Consider the following 22,591-nt stretch of genomic DNA (forward strand, 5'->3'; position numbering starts at 1 on the left):
GTGGACTGTCTCCGCAGGGCTGCTTGAGTGTCCTGCCAGCATGGCAGCTGGCTTCCCTGGAGAGTGATCAAGAGAGAGCAAGCTTTGGGAGCCTCTGTCTTTTACAACCTAGTCTCGGACGTCACCTTCTGTCATTTCCACAACAGCCTAGTGGTCACACAGGTTGCTTCCCTGGCTTGACTATTGTATACAGTGCTGCTATGAACATTGGGGTACATGTATCTTTTTGAATTAGAATTTCTGTCTTTTCTGGATATATGCCCAAGAGTGGGGTTGCTGGATCACATGGTAACTGTATTTTTAGTTTTTTTAAGGAACCTCCCTACTGTTTTCCATAGTGACTGCCATTAAGTAGAATTTTTTTAAAATGATTGCTGAATTTTATCAAATACTTTTCTGGCATCTTGATATAAACATGGTTTTTCTTCTTTGATTTGCTGATATCATTAATTATATTTATAGGTTTTCTGATGTTTACTCTTCCTTGGATTCTTGGAATAAGCCCAGTGTGGTCATAGCTATCACAGGTCCATTTGTTTTCCACCTCACTTACCTCAGAGCCTAGAGGCGAGCTAGGTGACACATCACACATTATCCATTTGGTGCTGAACTAAAAATCTGGGTGCTGTTCTCGGTACCTCCCTTCCGCAAAGGCAGCACGTAAGCAAGCCTTGTTGGTTCTATGTCCAGAATATATCTTAAAAAATCTTAAATATTATCATAGTAAAATACACATAGCATAAAATGTACTATTGTAACCATTTTAAGTATAAATCCAGAGGCATTAAATACACTCACCATGTCATGCAACAATCCCCACTACCCATTTTCAGAATGTTTTCATCACCCCAGACAGAAAACTGTCCAGAATATTCCATATGCCTCCATCTCTCTCCCCTCCCACTACTCCCTCCTGGCAGTTAGCTCCCCACACACACACAGTCCGTTCTCCACGGCAGCTGCAGTGATCTTTTTAAGACGTAAATCTGGTCTTGTCCAACCCACCTCTTAAAACCCTCTCATGATTCCTCCTAGAGCTTTTCAGTTTTATAGCAAGTCTTTATCACAGCCCAGCCTCTTCTTCCCCTGGTCTCCCTCCCATCCATTGCTCGCCCACTCAGTGTGGTCCAGCTGTGCAGCTGAACTTGAGCCGGCAGGCTCTTTCCTGCCTCAGGGCCTTTGCACTTGCTGTTTCCTCTTCCTGGGGATCCTCTTCTCCAGGTTTTTTGTTATAAGTAGCCGTCTCCTTACTCCTGATCACATTCCCCAATCATTTCTTTCACAAAAACTGAACGCGATCTAGAATTATCTTGTTCATTTGTTTCCTTTTTACTGTCTGTCTCTCCTCTTTTTTTTTTTTTTTTTGCGGTACGCGGGCCTCTCACTGTTGTGGCCTCTCCCGTTGCGGAGCACAGGCTCCGGACGCGCAGGGTCAGCAGCCATGGCTCACGGGCCCAACCGCTCCATGGCATGTGGGATCTTCCCGGACCGGGGCACAAACCCGTGTCCCCTGCATCAGCAGGCGGACTCTCAACCACTGCGCCACCAGGGAAGCCCTGTCTCTCCTCTTTGAACCATAAACTCCCGAGGGCAGGAACTTGTTCACAGTTGCAGCCCTGGTACTTAGAAGGGGGCAGGCACACAGTGGTCCTCGGTGGGGAATGCTTGTTGAGTGAATGTGAGATATTTGTGCTTTTTCATTGATGTTCATTACGTATTTTAACACACAGTCACTGAGGTGTGCTCACATGATTCATTGCCTTGATCTTTATTTCATTGTAGCTATGAAGGGGAAAAAGTCCGTGGACTGTATGAGGGAGAAGGCTTTGCCATCTTTCAAGGAGGCTGTACCTACCACGTGAGTTATACCTTTTGGGACTGAGCAGGGCAGACAGTGCAGGGTGATAATTTTAGATTTTCATCTTCAGAAAGTCCACTGATTCCTCAAAAGAAATTGGAAGTACTTGATGCTGATTTTATTTTGAACCCTGAGTACATATTTTAAGGTAAAAACATGACTACTTTAGTACAAAGTAGTCATTTTAGATTTTTTCCTTTTGCCAAGTTTTATTTTGTACAAACAACACTAAGGTCACTAAAGTAAAAAACAAAGAGTAAAAATCCCAGTATCCTTTTGCCATAAATGTTTTCAATTTGATGTGTCTCTTTTTTTTTTTTTTTTTTTTTTTCCGGGGGGCGGCTGCCGCGTGGCTTGCAAGATCTTAGTTCCCCGACCAGGGATCGAACCCACACCCCTTGCAATGGAAGTGAGGAGTCTTAACCATTGGACTGCCAGGGAAGTTCCTCTTTTATTTCTTGAATGGATGGATCGGTGTTTTTACATGGGTGTATTAATTTTGTAGAGAACACCTTGAATCTTTTTTCAGTTATGAATACATTGCTGTATTAATGTATGGTTTCCATAACTTAAAAGTTTGTTGGTGGTAAAATGTACATTAAACTTACCATTTTTAAGTGTTAGTTTCAGTGGCATTAAGTACATTTGCATTGTTGAACAACCATTACCACCATCATCTCCAGAACTTTTTCATCATCCCAAACTGAAACCCTGTTCCCATTAAGCACTAAATTCCCATTCCCTCTTCCATAATTATTTAAAATATTGCATAGTGCTCTAATTTACCATTCAGAACTATGCCATAATTATTAGATACTTCTGGGGTGTTTTCATTTTTTGTCTTTATCAATGATGCTACAGTGGCCGTAGTCATTCATCCATTCGTTCAGATTATCCAGGGAACGTGTGCTGATTATAGGAGAACAGATTTTTGTAGTTGAGGTCAAAAGGCACAGGTTTCAGTATCCTGATTTTTCCCATGAACATATAACATGTTCATTTTCCTGTGTTATGAAAACTCTTAAAAATGCCATTTATGGGAATTCCCTGGTGGTCCAGTGGTTAGGACTCTGCACTTTCACTGCTGAGGGCCCGGGTTCAGTCCCTGGTCAGGGAGCTAAGATACCACAAGCCATGCAGCTGGCCATAAACAAAACAAAACAAAAAAAACCCACACCATTTATTATGGCTGGATGATACTCATTAAAATGACTGTCCCGTCTGGCCTCTGCCAGTTCTGGCCTTTATAGTGTTTCTTTATCCTGATGAGAATCTTCCTTCACCGCTGTGGTGCTTCTACAAGGCACCAGTGTGTATACCATTCAAAGATACCTAGTGCTTGACCACACGGGATAAACCCCGCCCGGGCTGCTGAGGATGTGATCACAGCTCCTGCTAACCCTGGGTGTCCTCAGGTATGCAGTCACCTGGTAGCTCAAGCCCGGCCAGGCAGCTTTGCCCTTCCCACTAATGAGAGGCAAACACCCCTTTATTTCTGGAGGAGCCCCCTTCCTCGCTGCCAGCTACCTGCTTTGTAAACTTTGCATATTTTCCTTAGACTCAGATTCTTCCGACTGAAAGTAATCATCAGTTGGATCTCCTTTAAATGGTGAAGGAGGCAGACCCAGTGGAACGACCCAGTAGCCCCACGACCCACAGGGGTCAGACCTGTGTTGGTCACATGTTTAGATCACAATTTCCTAAAGAGAAAACTTGAAAACAAACATTTCATGAAACACTTGCCCTTCCCATGTAGATGAAGCGTGATCCTTTCTGTTCTATCAATACTCTGTTAAACAAAACAAAACTCTGCTTCTTGCTACCACGATTGATTCCATAATCCAAACGGGAGCCTCAGCCTGCAGTTGGAAGATCTCTGGCTGCCCCCAGTTTCCCTGAGTGCCAGCCCTGCCTGATGTGTGGCCAGGTTCACCTGGATGGATGATATAACGGACCTTCTCGCTAGTGAAGTTAAGGCAGTTGTTCTTAAAGTGTGTTCCCAGGACCAGCAGCAGCACCTGGGAATTTGTACAGAGTACAAATTCTTGGGCCCCAGCCCAGAACTTGTGATGAATCAGAAGCTCCAGTGTGCAGGGCGGGCCCAGTAATCTGTGCTTTCACCTCCCCCTACCCCGGTGGCTCTGATGCACAGTCGAGTCTAGAACCACTGCGTCAGGGCACTGTTTACATAGATTCTCGGTTCTCTCCAGTCATCAACCCCTGACCTCACCACCTCCTCTAAAGAAGTGATTCCCAGGAAGAACTGGGTGTAATGTTATATGCGTTTTCTCTGATTGCACTGCGACATTCAGGTGTGTGAAGTTTTTAACAACTAGTTCCTATACATTAACAATAGACACTCTAAATGAACCATATGGACAACTGTACATTATGTATACCTGTGTTTGTGTCAATACACACACACGCTCACACGTACTGATAATTCCCAGTAAGGGAAAACAAAGTGTGACGTTGACAAATGTCATAATTTCTGATATCCAGATAATGGTTTTAATCTAGTCTAAATAATTTTCAAAAGACCCTTCAACTTTGAAATGCAAAGCCCAAAGCATATGAGTTCTTTTGAACTCTAGAGTTTTCCAACAGCTTAATTAGGTGAGGAAGGCTGAATTTACAGCTCAGTGTAACAACTGCGCAGCACTGCCTAGTGTCAGTTTCAGGGAACTGGGTTTTTTTGGACTCCTCCTCAGATCCTTTGTAGAACAGGATGGACGCCAGTGTGGTGCCAGCTCCCAGCTGAACACTAGACAAGCATATTTGTGGAACATGTTTCCATTTTAAAAGCTGAATCCCTGGGTGGCAGTTGTGTAAATCAAGATTGGGCCTAACGCTTTGTTGCTCTGTTTCAAAGGGTACGTTTTCAGAAGGACTCATGCATGGACGGGGGACTTACGTCTGGGCTGATGGATTGAAATACGAGGTAAAGCGTATAGTATGTTATAGATCTAAATGAATTATGTGATTTAATGGTCAGGTTCCCACAATTAAACATACTAGTTTCATAAAAGTAACTCAGCACATGGGTTAAAAAATATCCATAGAACCAAAGAACAGAGGTGACAAGTTAGTTGGTACCGCAGGGGACCCTCTGTAAATTGTCACCAGTTTCCAGTTTCGTTTGTATATTCTAGAGGTACTCTTCAGCCTCTCCCATTTTTTTTGCAAACACAAATAGTTTTTTTTTTTTTTTTAAGATTTAATTTTATTTATTTTTGGCTGCGTTGGGTCTTCGTTGCTGTGCGTGGGCTTTGTCTAGTTGCGGCGAGCGGGGGCTACTCTTTGTTGTGGTACGTGGGCCTCTAATTGCAGTGGCTTCTCTTGTTGTGGAGCATGGGCTCTAGGCGTGCAGCCTTCAGTAGTTGCGGCACGTGGGCTCAGTAGTTGTAGCTCGTGGGCTCTAGAGTGCAGGCTGAGTAGTTGTGGCTCACGGGCTTAGTTGCTTCACGGCATGTGGGATCTTCCTGGACCAGGGCTCGAACCCGTGTTCTGTGCACTGGCAGGCGGATTCTTAACCCCTGTGTCACCAGGGAATCCCCATAAATAGTTTGTTATACACTCTCTTCTGTACCGTTTTTCTCTAGAGACCAAACCATACCCACTCACTCAGATCTAGCTATCTCTACTGGCTGCTTGTGCTGCGTTTGGGCCTCACTTAACGGTCTTGCCGGGTCGGGGAATGTGTATTTTTAGACCGGTGCCTCTACAGTGCATGTGGGCCTGAAACGCTGCCCTGAAAATCACAGTTGCAGAGCTGCTAACGCGATGGTGTTCATAAGTCGTAATGAAAGTATTTAAAGCAGGGGATATAAGGCTCACATGCAAACAACAGCCAGGTGAGGGAAAGAGGCACGTTTGGGCCAGGTGGGCAGCTAAGTGGACTGGGCAGTGGGAGATGAGGCTGGAGAAGAGTGAGGGGAGGGTCCACCTTCATTGTCACGGAGGGGAGAGAACAGCCGAGGTCCAGGGAGGCCAGAGGATTAGGTCCCAACTGCCGTTTCAGGCCAGTCTTTCCCGGGAAACTCCCCCCTGCCCCCAAGCCCTGCCTCCTGGTCTGAACCTCTGGTTCATCAGCTCTGGAAGGTCAGGTGGGGCTCATTCTTGCAGACACAGACCCACCCCCATCACAGACACACAAACACCCAGTCAGGGGAGGGTTTATGTGCAGGATTCAGGCTCTCACAGAAGCATCCTCCAGGAGGTTGGGTGGCCCCTTGGGACCTCTGCTGGGACCTTGCCTCCAGGAATTCATGTTCCCGGAAAAGAACCCAATGACTCTGGGCTGAGGTGTCGGGGGACCGCATGCTGGCCGCTCATCTTGGGGCAGGTGGTTGGCTGGTGTGTCTGCAGTATATTAGGGTTTCCACCAGTGATCCCTGAGCCTGGCTAATCGTCAGCATCTCCTGGGGGTAACACTGGAACCCAGTGAATTAGCTGCCTTCGAGGCAGGTTCCAGAATCCAAAATTCTCAAGGCCAGGCTTGGAAACCACCACTGTACCACGTCACCTGCTGACTTCTTCGAGCTTAGTCTGCACACAACTTTCCCGATAGCTCATTCCACCTGGGCTTCTGCCCGGTGGAGGGACCAGGTGTGGGAGGATGGGATGTGTAGAGATGGGAGGAGGCGGGTGGGAGCTGGAGGGGGTATTCAGCCGTTTTCAAGGGAGGAGAGACCGGTGTGGTATCCGCATCTCCAGCAGCCCACAAGATGAGGGATCTCTCCACTGCCTTCTTTCTGCCACACTGATGACCATTTTTCCCTAGGGGGACTTTGTGAAAAACATCCCCATGAACCATGGCGTCTACACGTGGCCAGACGGCAGCACCTACGAAGGAGAAGTGGTCAATGGCATAAGACACGGATTCGGCCTGTTCAAGTGCAGCACACACCCTGTGTCCTACATCGGCCACTGGTGCCATGGCAAGAGACACGGCAAGGTGGGTGAGGCAGCCACGCGACCCCCGGCTATGAATAGGATGTGCAAACACAGAGAGCAGGAGGTGGGGGGCTGTGGAGGGTATATTCACTTTTTTTTTTATGAGGTGAAATTCACATCACGTGAAATTAACCATTTTACAGTGAACAATTCAGTGGCATTTGGTACATTCACAATATTGTGCCCCCACCACCTCTATCTAGTCCCAAAACATTTTCATCATCCCAAAATAAAACCCCATACCCATTAGGCAGTTACTCCCCACCTCCCCAGCCCTGGGCAACCACCGATCGGCTTTCTCACTCTATGGGTTTACCTATTCTGGATATTTTGTATAAATGGAATCATACAATATGTGACCTTTTGTGTCTGGCTTCTTTCACCACATATCATGTTTTTGAGGTTCTTCCGTGTTGTAGGTAGTTCATTCCTTTTTTACAGCTGAGTAATATTCCACTGTATGGATGGACCGCATTTTGTTGATCCATTCATCCAGTGATGGACATTTGGGCTGTTTCCATCTTTTGGCTGCTGTGAATAGTACTGCTAAGACTGTGAGTGCAAAGGTTTACTTGAGTACTTGTTTTTAGTTCTTTTGGTTATGTACCTAGGGGTGGAATTGCTGGGTCCTACGGTAACTTGGTGTTTAACATTTTGAAGGACCGCCAAACTGTTTTCCATGGTGGCTAAACCAGTTTACACTCTCACCAGCAGTGTAGGTTATGGGTACTTTGAAGCAAGGTTGCTGTTTGTGGTTCTGTTGTCTCACGTTTACATAGGACGATAAAATACTGTAGCACCGTTTTTAGAAAATGTCAAAAGAAAAAGAAAGTCTATCTTCATAATCATCACCTTACTCAGATTTAGACTGTTCCCTTGTGTTCTACATTCTGTTGTTTTGTTTTTTAGCTCAAAGCAGATCAGTTCAGATATTTGGGGGAGTTGGGGATGGTGACTTCTAGATGGAGGCACCAGGATGGCTGCAAGAAGGAACAAGTTAGCGTGATAATGAGGAAGAAGATGGAAAAATCACACACACACAGAAATAAACCAGTGAATAAACAAGCAATTTTAGGCCATTTAGTGTGGATCCAAATGCTTTGCACAGTGGCTACTCCCACTCCCTTAAAGGAATCATCAAAGAAAAATTACACCGTGTTCACTTATGCTCAGAGGCAGTAAAATAAGATGTCAAAATGGATAAAACAAACTGGTTTTGGTACATAAAAGAGAGTGACCTTCAGTTATAAGGAAGGCACTACTCTTCACGTTAGGTGACAACAAAAATAGGATTTCTTTAGGTACTTATTTGACAAATAATTACTGAATATACTGAATGTAATGGATGTAGTCGTTTCATCCCGTATGTGACACTTTGTTATTCAGGGGTAACTGATTTGTGATCTCATTCTCACTTGGTGGGCACTTTACAGTATTCTTCATCACAAACCAGAAACATAACACGGATTATATGTCTTACTTAAGGATGACATTTTCTGCAACATTTAGACTCCTTAAAATCATTCATTTTAATCTTTACCTTTAAAAAAGCATTTGTTTTATGAGGCTCGATGATTTTATAAAAATGATATTCTTTGTTCTAGGGCTCCATTTATTACAATCAAGAGGGCACCTCTTGGTACGAGGGAGACTGGGTGCACAACATCAAAAAGGGCTGGGGGATAAGGTGGTAGGTATCCCCCCACCATGTTTGGGGTGTTGGCGAAAAGCATTTGTGGGCCCAGATAACTTTCACATAGGCTATTTAAAGATAAGGCGCAGAACTTACAGAGAACACGTTTTGTATATAAGCAGGGTGGAATATTTAAATTAACCCCAATATAATCTCAACAGGGATGAAGTATTCTTCGGAAAATTTAGAAAAACACCATATTAAATATGATGGCTAATCATACTGTTTCACTTTATTATACGTAGAAACTGCCTCCCTTTGTTTTCTATATTAATCATGGGTATCCATTGTTAGTTTCATATTTTCTGAGGGATATTGACATATCAACTTGATTTTAGATTGAGCTGATGGAGCCAAGTATTTTAAGGATTCAAATATTTGGGGGCAAAATATTAACCAATCATAATACGATAGGGAGTTACTTAAAAAGATTAAAAACACTATTCTTACCCACTGTCACCTTATTAAGTAATCAGAAGTTTTTACAAAGTGATTTATTCTGTCCACCCCCACCCACCCACGCAGATGATTGTTTTTATGGACCACATGCCTATTCATTGAATTTAAATGCAGGGAAGATTGTCTGGGCACAAGGATTGGATTTCTTCAAAGGTATTTAGGGAGAAAGTTTAAGAAAGTCTTAAAGGTAAATGTTGTACATGAGATAACTGATTGTTTTTAATTTTTGTTTGTCCTAGTTACAAATCTGGAAATGTATATGAAGGTCAGTGGGAGAACAGTATGCGTCATGGGGAAGGCAGGATGAGGTGGCTGACAGCTAATGAAGAGTACACCGGTCAGTGGGAAAAGGGGGTCCAGGTACTGTGCTAGCTGGTTTTAGCAGAATACACCCAGAGGTGGGTGCTCTGCTGATCCTCAGCCCATGAATTATTTGGTGTAGGGTATTGCATGGTAATCTGAAATTCAAGCTGTGTTAAATTTAGAAACTCACAAACTCACATTATGATTACTTGTCTAAATCAGCCTTTTTAAAAAAATATATATTTTGTTGACATATAGTTGATTTACACTGTTAATTTCTGCTCTACAGCAAAGTGATGCAGTTATACATGTATATATGTTCTTTTTCATATTCTTTTCCATATGGTTTCTCACAGGATATTGAATACAGTTCCCTGTGCTATACAGTAGGACCTTGTTGTTTATCCATTCTATATATAATACATCACACCTGCTCATCCTAAACTCCCAATCCATCCCTCTCCACCCTCCCCTCCCCCTTGGCAGCCATAAGTCTGTTCTCTATGTCTGTGAGTCTGTTTTTGTTTTGTAGATATGTTCATTTGTGTCGTATTTTAGATTCCACATATAAGTGATATCATATAGTATTTGTCTTTCTCTTTCTGACTTACTTCACTTAGTATGATAATCTCCAGATCTATCCATGTTGCTGCAAATGGCATTATTTCATTCTTTTTTATGGCTAAATTGACCTTTTTTTTTTTTTAAGTGCTGTTTTATTAGTATTTAGTTTTCTCTAGAGGTCTCACAAGCGAGGTTCTTCCATTGGCAAATTCATAAGTCACATGACTCTTGGGAGGACTGAGACTATTATTTACATTTTATTTATTTATTTATTTATTTATTTGGACTTATTTGGCTAGACAAGATTTTATTGGGTACAAGGTGATCATTTTTGATAAAGAATTATAGTAGAGATCTTAAATGAAGATAACAAGGCTCAAATTTGAAGTTTGGTCAGAAGACCAAAGCAGATCCAGACTTGCCAGCTGCCTTGGAATATGGGATTATTACCTGTTACCGTTTCTCTGCAGTGCTTCAAGATGCTACTTATTACAGGGCTTAAGAAGCAACTATCCCCTAAATAACAGTACCTGCCTCAGAGGGTTATTGTGGAGACTGAATAAATACGGAATAGTGCCTGGCATATAATAAGCTATTATTGAAGGCCCTGGGAATCCTATACCACTGCTCATAGTTCTTGCTTGTCTGAATACTGGAGGGGGTAGGTAGGCTGGGGTGGCCGTGTCTGGATGGTGTCTAGAAGGGCACCACATGATATACAGAAGGATTCTCAGTCCTGAATCTTCCCTACCCTCAAGAGCTCAGGAGGAATCCACCTTTGCCCCACTGACAACCCTCCCTCAGGACAGTGATATGAGGACAAGAACTACCCTTAAATCAAGGATAGAAACCCAGGGAAGCCAAGAGGTGCTCAGCACTGTGCTTCTGACACAGACAGCTTTACCCTATGAACACCAGCGCTGTGTGTGTCTCCCCCTCCCGCTTTTAGCTCCAAAGGTACTGAAGCCTCTTAACTCTGATCTTTTTACAGAACCAGTGCCAGGCATTTCTCAGAAGAGGCCAAGCTTCAGGTCTTCATACAGTCCTCCCAGTAGTGAAAAGTAAACGTCAGTAATCTCATTGGGCTCTTAACTTGCAAGCCAGCCTATAGCATAAATTGCAGTGCCTTGGCCAGTACTGTAGTAGGCCTTGCTCTTCTCCAGATATGGTAAAATGAAAGACCTTGCTTCAAGGCCCATTCCCTGTATCTACTTGCATTTCCCCTCAATATAATTTCCTGATTCTGGGGCACTCTCACACCTCATTTTCCCCTAAAGAGAGAAAGCAAAAAAGTAAATTCCTCTTACACTCAAAGGCTAATGTCCCCCCAAAATGAAGAATCAACAAGGTCTCAGCTCAAGTTTAATAAAACTACAAAAGACCAAAAGTGATACCCTACTACTATACACATCAATTTGCCTGCCCCATAATACAGCTCAGGCCATTCCCTCCAGAGGAAGAAAGGCTGGCCTCCCCAGTGCCTGCAGGAAAAGGCCTGTCCTCTCCCACACCACATCTGGGCTGAGTGTAAAGTCTTGTGTTTTAAGCATGACAGTGGTACAAAAGAGCTTTTGTTCTCATGGCCACCTACTGCAGCCTGGCCCTAAAGTGGCCCAGTGCTCATTTCTGCTTAGAGAAGTATTCTTTGCTCTTCTGGACATCAGGCTCAGTGGTATCACTGCCAGGCTTCCAGCCAGCTGGGCACACTTCCCCATGTTTGTCAGTAAACTGGAAGGCCTGAACTAGTCTCAGTGTCTCCTCCACAGAATGGCCAACAGGAAGGTCATTTATGGTGATCTGTCAAAGGATACCTTTATCATCAATAATAAAAAGGCCCCTGAATGAGATGCCTTCATCGGCCTTTAAGACCCCATAGTCCTGAGCAGTGGTGCGCTTGGGGTCTGATATCAAGGGAATGTTCATGGGTCCCAGTCCTCTTTGTTTCTTGGGTGTGTTGATCCATGCCAGGTGACAGAAGTGAGAATCCACAGAAGCACCAATCACTTGGCATTTGAGTTTCTTAAATTCTTCTGCCCTATCACTGAAAGCAATGATCTCCGTGGGACACATAAAGGTGAAGTCAAGAGGGTAAAAGAAGAACACAACATATTTTCCTTTGTAGTCAGATAGGCTGATATCTTTGAACTGACCATCTGGCATTACAGCAGTTGCTTTGAAGTGGGCGGCATGGTGCCCAATTTTGGCTTTTCCTGAAGACGTATTGGAATCAGCACTTCTCGCAAACCACAAAGGACAGTCAGGAAGCACACACACTATTTACATTTTAAAAGCTATGTATTAGGCTTCCCTGGTGGCACAGTGGTTAGGAATCCACCTGCTAATGCAGGGAACACAGGTTCGAGCCCTGGTCCAGGAAGATCCCACGAGCCGCAGAGCAACTAAACCCGTGTGCCACAACTTCAGAGCCTGCGAGCCACAACTGCTGAAGCCCACGTGCCTAGAGCTGTGCTCTGCAACAAGAGAAGCCACCGCAATGAGAAGCCTGCACACCACAAGGAGGAGTAGCCCCTGCTCACTGCGACTAGAGAAAGCCCACGCACAGCAATGAAGACCCAATGCAGCCAAAAATAAATTAAAAAAAAAAAAGCTATGTATTTCCTGCACAGAAAAGGAAAGCTTTCTATGGTTAATTTTATATAGTTTATATAGCTAGGATTTTCTGATGACATCTTATATATTAACCTACTAATTGGGGACCTTGCTAAGCTCACGTAATAGTTCTAGTCGCTTTTTTGTAGACTCTTTAGGACTTTTAAATCTAGATAACCATGACTGCAAATACAGTCAACTTTATGTTTCTTTCTAATCTGTATGCCATTTTTTTCTTGCTTCATTGCACTGGCTAAGACCTCCAGGATATTTTGTGATATTGACTAGGAGTGGAGGGAGTGGACATCCTCACGTTGTTCCTGATCTTAGTGTGAAAGAATTCAGTCTCTCATCAAGCATGATGTTAGCTGTAGGTTTTTTGTAGCTACCCTTTATCAGGTTGAGGAAGCACTTTTTTTTTAAATTTATTTATTTCTTTTTGGCTGTGTTGGGTCTTCGTTTCTGTGCGACGGCTTTCTATAGTTGCGACAAGTGGGGGCCACTCTTCATCGTGGTGCGCGGGCCTCTCACTATCGCGGCCTCTCTTGTTGCGGAGCACAAGCTCCAGACGCGCAGGCTCAGTAGTTGTAGCTCATGGGCCCAGTTGCTCCATGGCATGTGGGATCTTCCCAGACCAGGGCTCGAACCTGTGTCCCCTGCATTGGCAGGCAGATTCTCAATCACTGCGCCACCAGGGAAGCCCCGAGGAAGCACTTTGTAATTCTTAATTTGCTTAACAGTTTTCATCATGAATAGGTATTGAATTTTGTCTAGTGCTTTTTCTGCCTCCAGTCAGATGACCATGTGGTTTTTCTTCTCCAGTCTGTTGATTGGTTGAGTTAGATTAATTGATTTTCAAATGTTGAGCCAATCTTGCATTCCTGGGACAAACCCAACTTGGTCATGATGATATATCCTTTTTATATCTTGCTGGGTTTAATTTCCTAATATTTTGTTGAGAATTTTTGTGTCCATGTTCATGAGGAATATTGATCTATAGTATTATTTCCTTATAACATCTTGTCATCTTGTAGTAATCAGGGTAATGTCAGCTTCATAAAATGAATTGGGAAGTGTTCTCTTCAATTTTTTGGAAGTTTGTAGCATTGGCATTATCTCTTCCTTAGCCATATAGTTGAATATGCCAGTGAAGCCTTCTGGGCCTGGAGTTGTCTGTGGGATGATTAAATTAACTACATATTAACTATAAAATCAATTTCTTTAGTAAATAATGTGCTATTCAGGTTATCTATATCTTCTTAAGTAAGCTGTGGAAGTTTGTGTTATACTGAAGGAGTTTGCTTGCTTCATAGAAATTGTTAATGTTATTGGCACAAGGTTGTTTATAACATTACCTTATTCTTTTAATATATATAGGATCTATAGTGATGGTCCCTCTTTCTTCTAATATTAGTAATTTGTGCTTTCTCCTTCATCAGTCTTGCTAGAGATGTATCACTTTCATTAAAATTATCAAAGAGCCAGTTTTAGTTTTGTTTTCTTTGATGTTTTTCAAAATAACGGATATCTATTCTTGTTATTACCTTCCTTCTGCATGCTTTGAGTTTAATTTGCTCTTTTCCTAGAGTTGTATGGATGCTTTATTGATTTGAGACATTTCTTTTTTCCTAATATAAACATTTAATACTATAATTTTTCCTCTTAGCACTGCTTTATCTGTATCCCACTTATTTTGATATATCATGTTTTTTTAAGTTTTGTTCAGTTCAAAATATTTTCTGATTTCCCCATGACTTCCTCTTTGGCCTATAAATTATTTTGAAGTATGTTGTTTAATTTTCAGATATTTGGGTATTTTCCCAGATACTTCTCTGTTGTTTTTTTTGTGTGTTTAATTCCACTGTGGTCAGAGAACATACTGTCTATAATTGCATTTCTTTTCAGTATGTTGAGGTTTATTTTGGTCTATCTTGGTGAATGTTACATGTATTTCTGATTTTGTTGAGTGGAGTTTTCTGTAGATGTCAGTTAGATCAAGTTGGTTGACAGTGTTGTTCAGATCTTCTATATCATTACTCATTTTCTGTCAACTTTTTCTATCCATTTCTGAGAGAAGCGTGTTTAAGTATCCAAGTATAGTTGTGCATTTGTCTGTTCTCCTTTCAGATTTATCAGTTTTTGCTTCATGTATTTTGACAGTTTGTTGTTATGTGTATACACATTTAGGATTGTTATGTCTTCCTGGTGAGTTGACCCTTTTTATAATTTTATAATGTCATTCTTTAACCCTGGTGATTTTTATTTCTCTGAGCTCTACTTTTTCTGATATGAATATGGCCACTCCAACTTTGTTTTATTCTTTTTGATTTTAATGTTGGTAAAATATACATATAACTTACCACCTTAACCATTTTTTTTTTTTTTTTTTTTTTGCGGTATGCGGGCCTCTCACTGTTGTGGCCTCTCCCGTTGCGGAGCACAGGCTCCGGATGCTCAGGCTCAGCGGCCATGGCTCACGGGCCCAGCCGCTCCGCGGCATATGGGATCCTCCCGGGCCGGGGCACGAACCCGTATCCCCTGCATCAGCAGGCGGACTCTCAACCACTGCGCCACCAGGGAGGCCCCACCTTAACCATTTTTAAGTGTATATAGTTCAGTGTTAAGTACATTCACACTGTGTTCAGCCATCACCACCATCCATCCACAGAATTCTTTTCACCTTGCAAAACGGAGACTCTGTACCTATTAAACAATAACTCACTACTTCCCCCTCCCCCCAGCCCCTGGCACCCACCATTCTACTGTCTGTCTCTGTGAATGTGACTATTCTAGATACCTCATCTAAGTAAAATCATATAGTATTTGTCCTTTTGTGAATAGCCTATTTCACTTAGCATACTGTCTTCAGGGTTCATCCATGCTGTAAGCGTGTGTCAGAATTTCCTTCCTTTTTAAGGCTGAATCATATTCCATTGTATGGATGGACCACATTTTGTTTATTCATTCCTCAACAGACACTTGGGTTGCTTCCACCTTTTGGCTGTTGCAAATGTTGCTATGAACATGAGTGTACACATTGTTTGTTCAATTCCCTGCTTTCATTTCTCTTCAGTATATACCCAGAATTTACAGAATGGTATATATATCCAAACTGTGTAAGCTTGTATAACAATGAATAAAGTCAGATAGGATTTAAAAAAAGAAAAAGAATGGTGTATATATAGAAACATTCCATTGTTGAAAAAATTGTGTATGTCTTTATATATGTATATAATATGTTGATTAAGTATGATTGTATGTGCCTGGGGAAAACAGAGATGAATTTCAAACCCAACTAGTAGTTACCTCTGGAATGTGGAATTGAGGAGGGAATATTTTTATCAGTCTGTATGTTAAAAATAATTAAAATTTAAAATAATATTAAGCCAGGCACTTTATATACACTATTTTCAATTATTACATCCAACCTGTGGTAGATGTTATTTCCCTTTATAGATGAGACCCAGAGGACTTAACTAATTAGCCTTATGTCAAAGGGCTGGTTTGTAAATAACTGAGCTGAGGCTGAACCCAAGTTTGTGAGACTCCATGCATGCTCCTTGCCCCTTCAAATGAGTCCCTGTATTTGATTCATATCTAATTTTAAATGGATTTGGGTAAAAAGAGGAAACATTTTGAGCATTTCTCATGGAAATCTGCTTTCTTTTCAGAATGGTTTTGGCGCACACACATGGTTTCTAAAGAGAATCCCCTACTCCCAGTATCCTTTGAGAAATGAATATGTAGGAGAGTTTGTGAATGGATACCGTCATGGCCATGGAAAGTTCTACTATGCCAGTGGAGCCATGTATGAGGGAGAATGGGTTGCCAATAAAAAACATGGCATGGTGAGTACAGACCTTCGAAGATTACATTTTAAAGATTATGTAAAGGCATGTCATTCTCTGTCTAGTAAAGTGCATTATCCATTTTGCATAGGATTATCCTATGCAAAATGGATAATGCATCAAAAATACATCATAAATTTTAAAATAACTTCTAACGTATCATCAATTTCCTTTGTATTTAGAGGTTATTTAATTAGTTTGGTGTGTGTGTGTGTATGTTAGGGTGGTTTTGGTTGCAAGTAACAGAAAATCTAGCTTAATCTTCCGTAAATGATAAAGAATAATGTGGGTTTCAGTGTTGGTTTGGTTCAGCAGCTCCATGACGTCAGGGTTTCTCCTCCATCCATCCATGTCTCCTACCATGTCAGTTTCACAATTATGCTGCCCTCCCTTATGACTGCAAGATGGCTGCTGTGGTTCCAGGCTTCACGTCTACATACCCCACTAAGTAGAAGGAGAGAAGAAACTCTTTTTGGAGAGGTTTTCCACAAACATCTTTAGCTTCACTGAGCTGAACTGGGGGTCATCTGCCCACCTTTGAGTCAGACCAACCACTGGCCTGGGTGTGATAAATACCAAGAGAGTCCCCATTCTGTGATAGGCACCTCTGCTGGTCATCAGCATATTTAATAAGCCACATTCTGTGACCTAGGGGTGCTTAAAGTTGGGGAGAGGTTGTGGGGCAGATACAGTGAGGGGAGAGAAGGGGGATCGGGAAGAGGAGAGAGACAAGAGACTCCAGGAGCCTGACTGTATGTGGACTAAGTGCAGATCTTAACAAGCAAACAGAAGCCTCCAAACCCTTGAAAAAGATACTGATGTACGTTTACCAATGGTTTTTTCTATAATTTTTTAAAAAATATTTATTTACGGCTTCCCTGGTGGCGCAGTGGTTGAGAGTCCGCCTGCCGACGCAGGGGACACGGGTTCATGCCCCGGTCCGGGAAGATCCCACATGCCGCAGAGCCTGCGCGTCCGGAGCCTGTGCTCTGCAACGGGAGAGGCCACAACAGTGAGAGGCCTGTGTACCTCAAAAAAACCACCCCCCCAAAAAAATTATTTATTTATTTGGCTGCATTGGGTCTTCGTTGTGGCACGCAGGCTCCAGGGCACGTGGGCTCAGTAGTTGGGACACACAGGCTCTCTAGTTGTGGCACGCAGGCTCTGGAGCACTCGGGCTTAGTTGCCTCACAGCATGTGGGATCTTAGTTCCCCGACCAGGGATCGAACCCATGTCCCCTGCATTGGAAGGGGGATTCTTTTTTTTTTTTTTTTTTTTTTTTGCGGTATGCGGGCCTCTCACTGTTGTGGCCTCCCCCGTTGCGGAGCACAGGCTCCAGACGCGCAGGCCCAGCGGCCATGGCTCACGGGCCCAGCCGCTCCGCGGCATATGGGATCCTCCCAGACCGGGGCACGAACCCGTATCCCCTGCATCGGCAGGCGGACTCTCAACCACTGCGCCACCAGGGAGGCCCGGAAGGGGGATTCTTAACCACTGGACCACCAGGGAAGTCCCTACCAATGATTTTCTAAAAACGCTTTTCCTAAGCTGCAAAAAGTTACTTTTCTCTCTGCAGGGCCGATTAACTTTTAAGAATGGGCGTGTGTATGATGGCCCATTTTCCAATGACCACATAGCAGAGTTTCCAAATCTTGAAGGTGAACTGATCAGCTACCTGGACATGACTCCAGAATCTGCCCTCAGGAACCAGTATTGCAGATCTTCCATCAGTGCCGGTAGGGAGCGTCCACCTGTCAGCTAAAGGCAAATTAATGTGTAACATCGCATCAAAAATACACCTAATACATCAGAAAACACAAGTTTCCTGTGAGCAACCGCTTTCTTACAGGTTTTTGAATACTCTTGTGTCACACTTCTGCAGAAAATCATTTTGACATGACATTGAAATGTTTTAACATTGTTTTTCACATTTATCCTGTATATTTGTCCTCATCTGCTAGAAATCATCAGAAAGCTTGATGGCAGTGAAAGTAATTCCATGTTAGGCTCGAGCATCGAGCTGGATCTCAGTTTGTTGCTGAAAATGTACCCGGAGAGAGACCAATCAGAAGAAAAGAAGCAGGTAAAAACCTTCTGTATTGTTAAAAATTTATATTTTAGGCTAAAACATTAGCAGACTCTCCACAGTCCTGGGAAGATGCAGTTGATGACTGTTGTCATGTATTGAATGTCTTTTATTTAAAAATTTTTTTAAATTAATTATTTATTTTGGGCCATGCTGTGTGGCTTGTGACATATCAGTTTCCCGACTAGGGATCAAACCCAGGCCCCCGGCAGTGGAAGTGTGGAGTCCTAACCGCTGGACCGCCAGGGAATTCCCTGGTTTGCTAATACTTTGTTGAATATTTTTGTGTCTGTGTCCATGAGGGATAGCGATCTATAGGCAAGAGAATTTTATCGCTGTCATTGAGATAGGATGAAACAGGATAGGATTGGACAGAGCAGTATGAAAGTAATTCCACTGTCCAGATAACAGCATGTCTTTCTACTTTTACTCAGAAATTGCACTTTACTGGCCTGGGGATGGGTGGGGAGAATATAACATTTATTGAGCTCTTACAGTGGTAAGAGGTAAATGCTATTGCATGTGTTACCTTGTTTAATTTAGAAAACAGGTTTTCTTTTACGTTTGTTCTTATCAGGTAAGATGAAGATATGTATGGCTTTCCCTTTTCAGGTGGAACATGCTATCTTAAGAAATATTACAGAATTAAGAAGAATCTATAGCTTTTACAGCAGCCTAGGATGTGATCACTCTCTGGATAACACCTTTCTGATGACAAAGCTTCACTTCTGGAGGTTTCTAAAAGATTGCAAATTCCATCATCATAAAATAACCCTCGCCGAGATGGACAGGGTTCTAAGTGGTGAGTATTCCAGATCCTTTGCGTCTGGTTTAAAGAGTAGTATAACATCACAGCACCCTGACACCAGTTAGGAAATGTTAAGGGAGGGAGGAAGGCAGATGTTGGGAGAGGTGTTCCAGAAAAGCAACACATGGTCTTGTTCCCAAGGTGCTTAAAATGTGACTGAGGAGAGAATCTCGTGAAATAACAGCAACAGTCAAAGACCATCTCTAGCAGGGGCAGCAAAGTCGGCCCATGGGCCAAATCCAGCCCAGCTGCGTGTTCTTGTAAATAAAGTTTTATTGGAACACAGCCATGCTCATTTGTTGTCATCTTGTCTGTGGCTTCTTTTGCCCTGCACCAGCAGAGCTGAGTGGCTGTGACAGAGGCTGGCCCACAGAGCCTAAAATATTTACCGTCTGGCCCTTTACAGAGAAGCCTGCCTATCCCTGAGAAAACAACAACAATCTGCCCCCCCCCAAAAAAAGCCCCCAAACCGCCCAGTTGTCAGGTCACAAGCAGAGAGGATCAGGGAGGGCTTGGAATAGCCTAGAAAAGGCTTTAGAGGGCTTCCCTGATGGCGCAGAGGTTAAGAATTTGCCTGCCAATGCAGGGGACATGGGTTCGAGCCCTGGTCTGGGAAGATCCCATGTGCCGCGGAGCAACTAAGCCCGTGCGCCACAACTACTGAGCCTGTGCTCTAGAGCCCGCGAGCCACAACTACTGAGCCCGTGCACCACAACCACTGAAGCCTGCATGCCTGGAGCCCGTGCTCTGCAACAAGAGAAGCCACCGCAATGAGAAGCCTGCGTGCAGCAACGAAGACCCAATGCAGCCAAAAGTAAATAAATTAATTTAAAGAAAAAAAAAAGAAAGAAAAGGCTTTAGATAATCTTGGGCTTGGGCTTGATTTCAAGTTGAAAAGTCCCTGCAGTAAAATTAACAACTTTGAAGGCTTTATTCCTTTCAGCTGAATTGTGGCAGGCAGGCAGGCAGGCTCGAAGGCCTCAGATCACCTTCTTGATGTTAGAACTAACGCCTATTTACTTCAAATTTCAGTGTCTGAAACACACTTCAAACCCACTTAGAATTAGCAGTGTTAATCAGACTGTGGCTCAGACCACTGAAAAACACCAGGACAAGTTATCTTGTAAGTTTCTTGTAAAGTGACCAGATGGAGCTCTTTCGTGTGGACCTTAATTTTTAGGTGGACGCTTATATGCTGTTCAGGGTAGTCTCTAGGAAAAAAGTGTACTCCATTGTATTCAGTTCTCTGAGTTGTGTACCAGGAGCAAGTAAGGTAGAAGGTTCTAGAGACCACCAGGCATCCTCCCCAATTTTCTTGTTTTAGCCAATAAGGACATACCAGTTGAAGAAATTCATTCTCCATTTACAACAATACTTTTGAGAACATTTTTGAATTATCTCCTGCAGTTGGCTTACCACATCCATCACAAAGAATACCAGTAAGTACTCCTTCTGGACCCCATGATAGGATGAGGGCTGAGCTCACCGTTAGGATTGTTGTGATACTGTTCTTTTTTCTTTGATATTATTATTTTTCATACTCTTGAAATGAAGGATCAGAAACAAAAGTTTTCCACAAATATTAACCACAAAACCACGAGAAACAAAATTAAATTTTGAAAACCCTTCCGACATGGGTCATGTTTCAATTCTGCACATAGCCCTCAAGTTTTTATTCAGAAATAGTCACCACCAGCTCTTCCTTAGACCAGAATTTCCTGTCTTTCTCAGAGCAAAATTGATATTGTATCTTTTAAAAAAATTTTTGAAATAATTGTTGATTTACAGAGTGTTGCCAACACAATTCTTGTAACACAGAGAATTCCTATATACCCTTCATCCAGCTTCCCCTAATTATTACATCTTACAGAACCATAGTACTCTTATCAAAATTAAGGAGTTAACATTGCTACAACACCATTAACTAAATTATAGGTTTTTTTAGGACTTCCTGAGTTTTTTCCCTTTTCTGTTTCAAGACCGAATCCAGGATCCCACCTTGTATTTATCACATCTCCTTAGTCCCCTACTGCTGTGATAGTTTGTCTTTTATGACCATGACACTTCGGAATAATATTGGTCAGTTATTTTGTAAAATGCCCCTTGATTTCAGTTTGCTGATTTTTTTCATCATCACACTGAGGTTATGAGTTTGGGGGAAGAATACCATCCTATCAGGTAAATGATGTCGATCTGTCTCATTACTGGGGATGTTAACCTTGATCACATGGTTAAGTGCTGTCAGCCAGGTTTCTCTACTGCAGACTTACTATTTTCCCCTTGCTATACTCTACTTGTTAGAAGCCACTGACTAAGCCCACCGCATACTCAAGGGGAGGGGAATTAAGTTCCACCTCCTGGAAGGAGCAGTGATTATGGTATCTTCTTAATCACAGAGACAGAAGCCCATCACTCTTTCTGTGTTTTACAAAACTGATGAATGAGAACATTCGCCCAAATGCCTGCCGTGTAAAAGGTAAATACAAAACCAATAGGATTATATTTATCATACTTTTTTCCAAAATAGAGTTTTGTAATCATCTTTTGAATGTTTATTTTTCCATTACATCTTTAGGCAATTTATTCTGCGAGGCCCACCGGACACTCTATTCAATGAATTATGTGGAGAAGTGCTGGGAGATCTACACAGTTTACTGCAGACCAAATGCAGCCCCTCCCCATGAGCTCACAATGGACATGAGACACTTCCTCTGGATGTTGAAGGTAACCACTCATGGCTGATACTGGCTTTATATTTATAGGTACTTTGATTTTAACTTAAGAAAGGCAAAATATTCTAGCTATGATGTGCAAGGAACAAGGTGAAGGTCTGAGATAAATTTTCGTAGCCATCAGCAGAGGAGAGTAACTCTAATGGCCTGTGATAGTGGAAGGAAGAGAAACAGAAGGAGTTTCTGCCCAATGGGCTTCCCTGCGAGGGGGGAGGGGTATGGTCGGCGGGGCCTCCAGCATCTTTACTGATGCAGACCTTTCCATTTAAAGGAAGATGGGGGGATGGATGTCACTTAAAAAAAAACTACTGTTCCTCAAAAAAGTGATTTAAGAAAGTTATTAGTTTGGAAAATAGTGAGAATATCTAATTTATACAATATTCTCATATTCTTGGTAGTTTTTCTTTCATGATATTTTAAATTTATACTTGTGGGTAGATAAAGGATAAAACTAAAAGGATTGACTACTAATAGGGGATAGAGTGATGTAAAAAATTTAAGTGTCACATGTATACAAAAAACTGGTTTTACAAATTTAAATGTCATATATACGAAAAACTAGTATTGATAGGAAATAATTTTTTTGAAGTATGTGGTTTTTTGGGATGGAATATTATACAGCTGTTTATTCACTTTCCCTCTTCTCCGTGGTCCCTTATTATTGATGAAATGA

The 22,591-nt window shown here is 42.5% G+C and overlaps 1 protein-coding gene and 1 pseudogene across 4 annotated transcripts in view; one reads left to right on the top strand and one right to left on the bottom strand.

Annotated features, from left to right (window-relative positions):
* The window catches only part of RSPH10B (radial spoke head 10 homolog B), a 37,573-nt gene that overhangs the window by 2,536 nt on the left and 12,446 nt on the right, over positions 1 to 22,591 (top strand). For 3 of the 4 annotated variants that reach the window (XM_060077743.1, XM_060077744.1, XM_060077747.1), the window contains exons 3-14: positions 1,783 to 1,858; positions 4,731 to 4,799; positions 6,642 to 6,815; positions 8,419 to 8,504; positions 9,206 to 9,326; positions 16,115 to 16,291; positions 17,869 to 18,028; positions 18,254 to 18,375; positions 18,991 to 19,180; positions 20,511 to 20,625; positions 21,583 to 21,662; positions 21,762 to 21,910. In XM_060077743.1, coding sequence (XP_059933726.1) covers positions 1,783 to 1,858; positions 4,731 to 4,799; positions 6,642 to 6,815; positions 8,419 to 8,504; positions 9,206 to 9,326; positions 16,115 to 16,291; positions 17,869 to 18,028; positions 18,254 to 18,375; positions 18,991 to 19,180; positions 20,511 to 20,625; positions 21,583 to 21,662; positions 21,762 to 21,910 — 1,519 coding nt within the window. The remainder of the gene's footprint in view (positions 1 to 1,782; positions 1,859 to 4,730; positions 4,800 to 6,641; positions 6,816 to 8,418; positions 8,505 to 9,205; positions 9,327 to 16,114; positions 16,292 to 17,868; positions 18,029 to 18,253; positions 18,376 to 18,990; positions 19,181 to 20,510; positions 20,626 to 21,582; positions 21,663 to 21,761; positions 21,911 to 22,591) is intronic. The other variant, XM_060077745.1, reaches the window with a different exon arrangement.
* Positions 11,412 to 14,484, bottom strand: LOC132476021 (peroxiredoxin-1-like; annotated as a pseudogene).

The sequence above is a fragment of the Mesoplodon densirostris genome, chromosome 16 (genome assembly GCF_025265405.1).
Source record: "Mesoplodon densirostris isolate mMesDen1 chromosome 16, mMesDen1 primary haplotype, whole genome shotgun sequence".
NCBI lineage: Eukaryota > Metazoa > Chordata > Mammalia > Artiodactyla > Ziphiidae > Mesoplodon > Mesoplodon densirostris.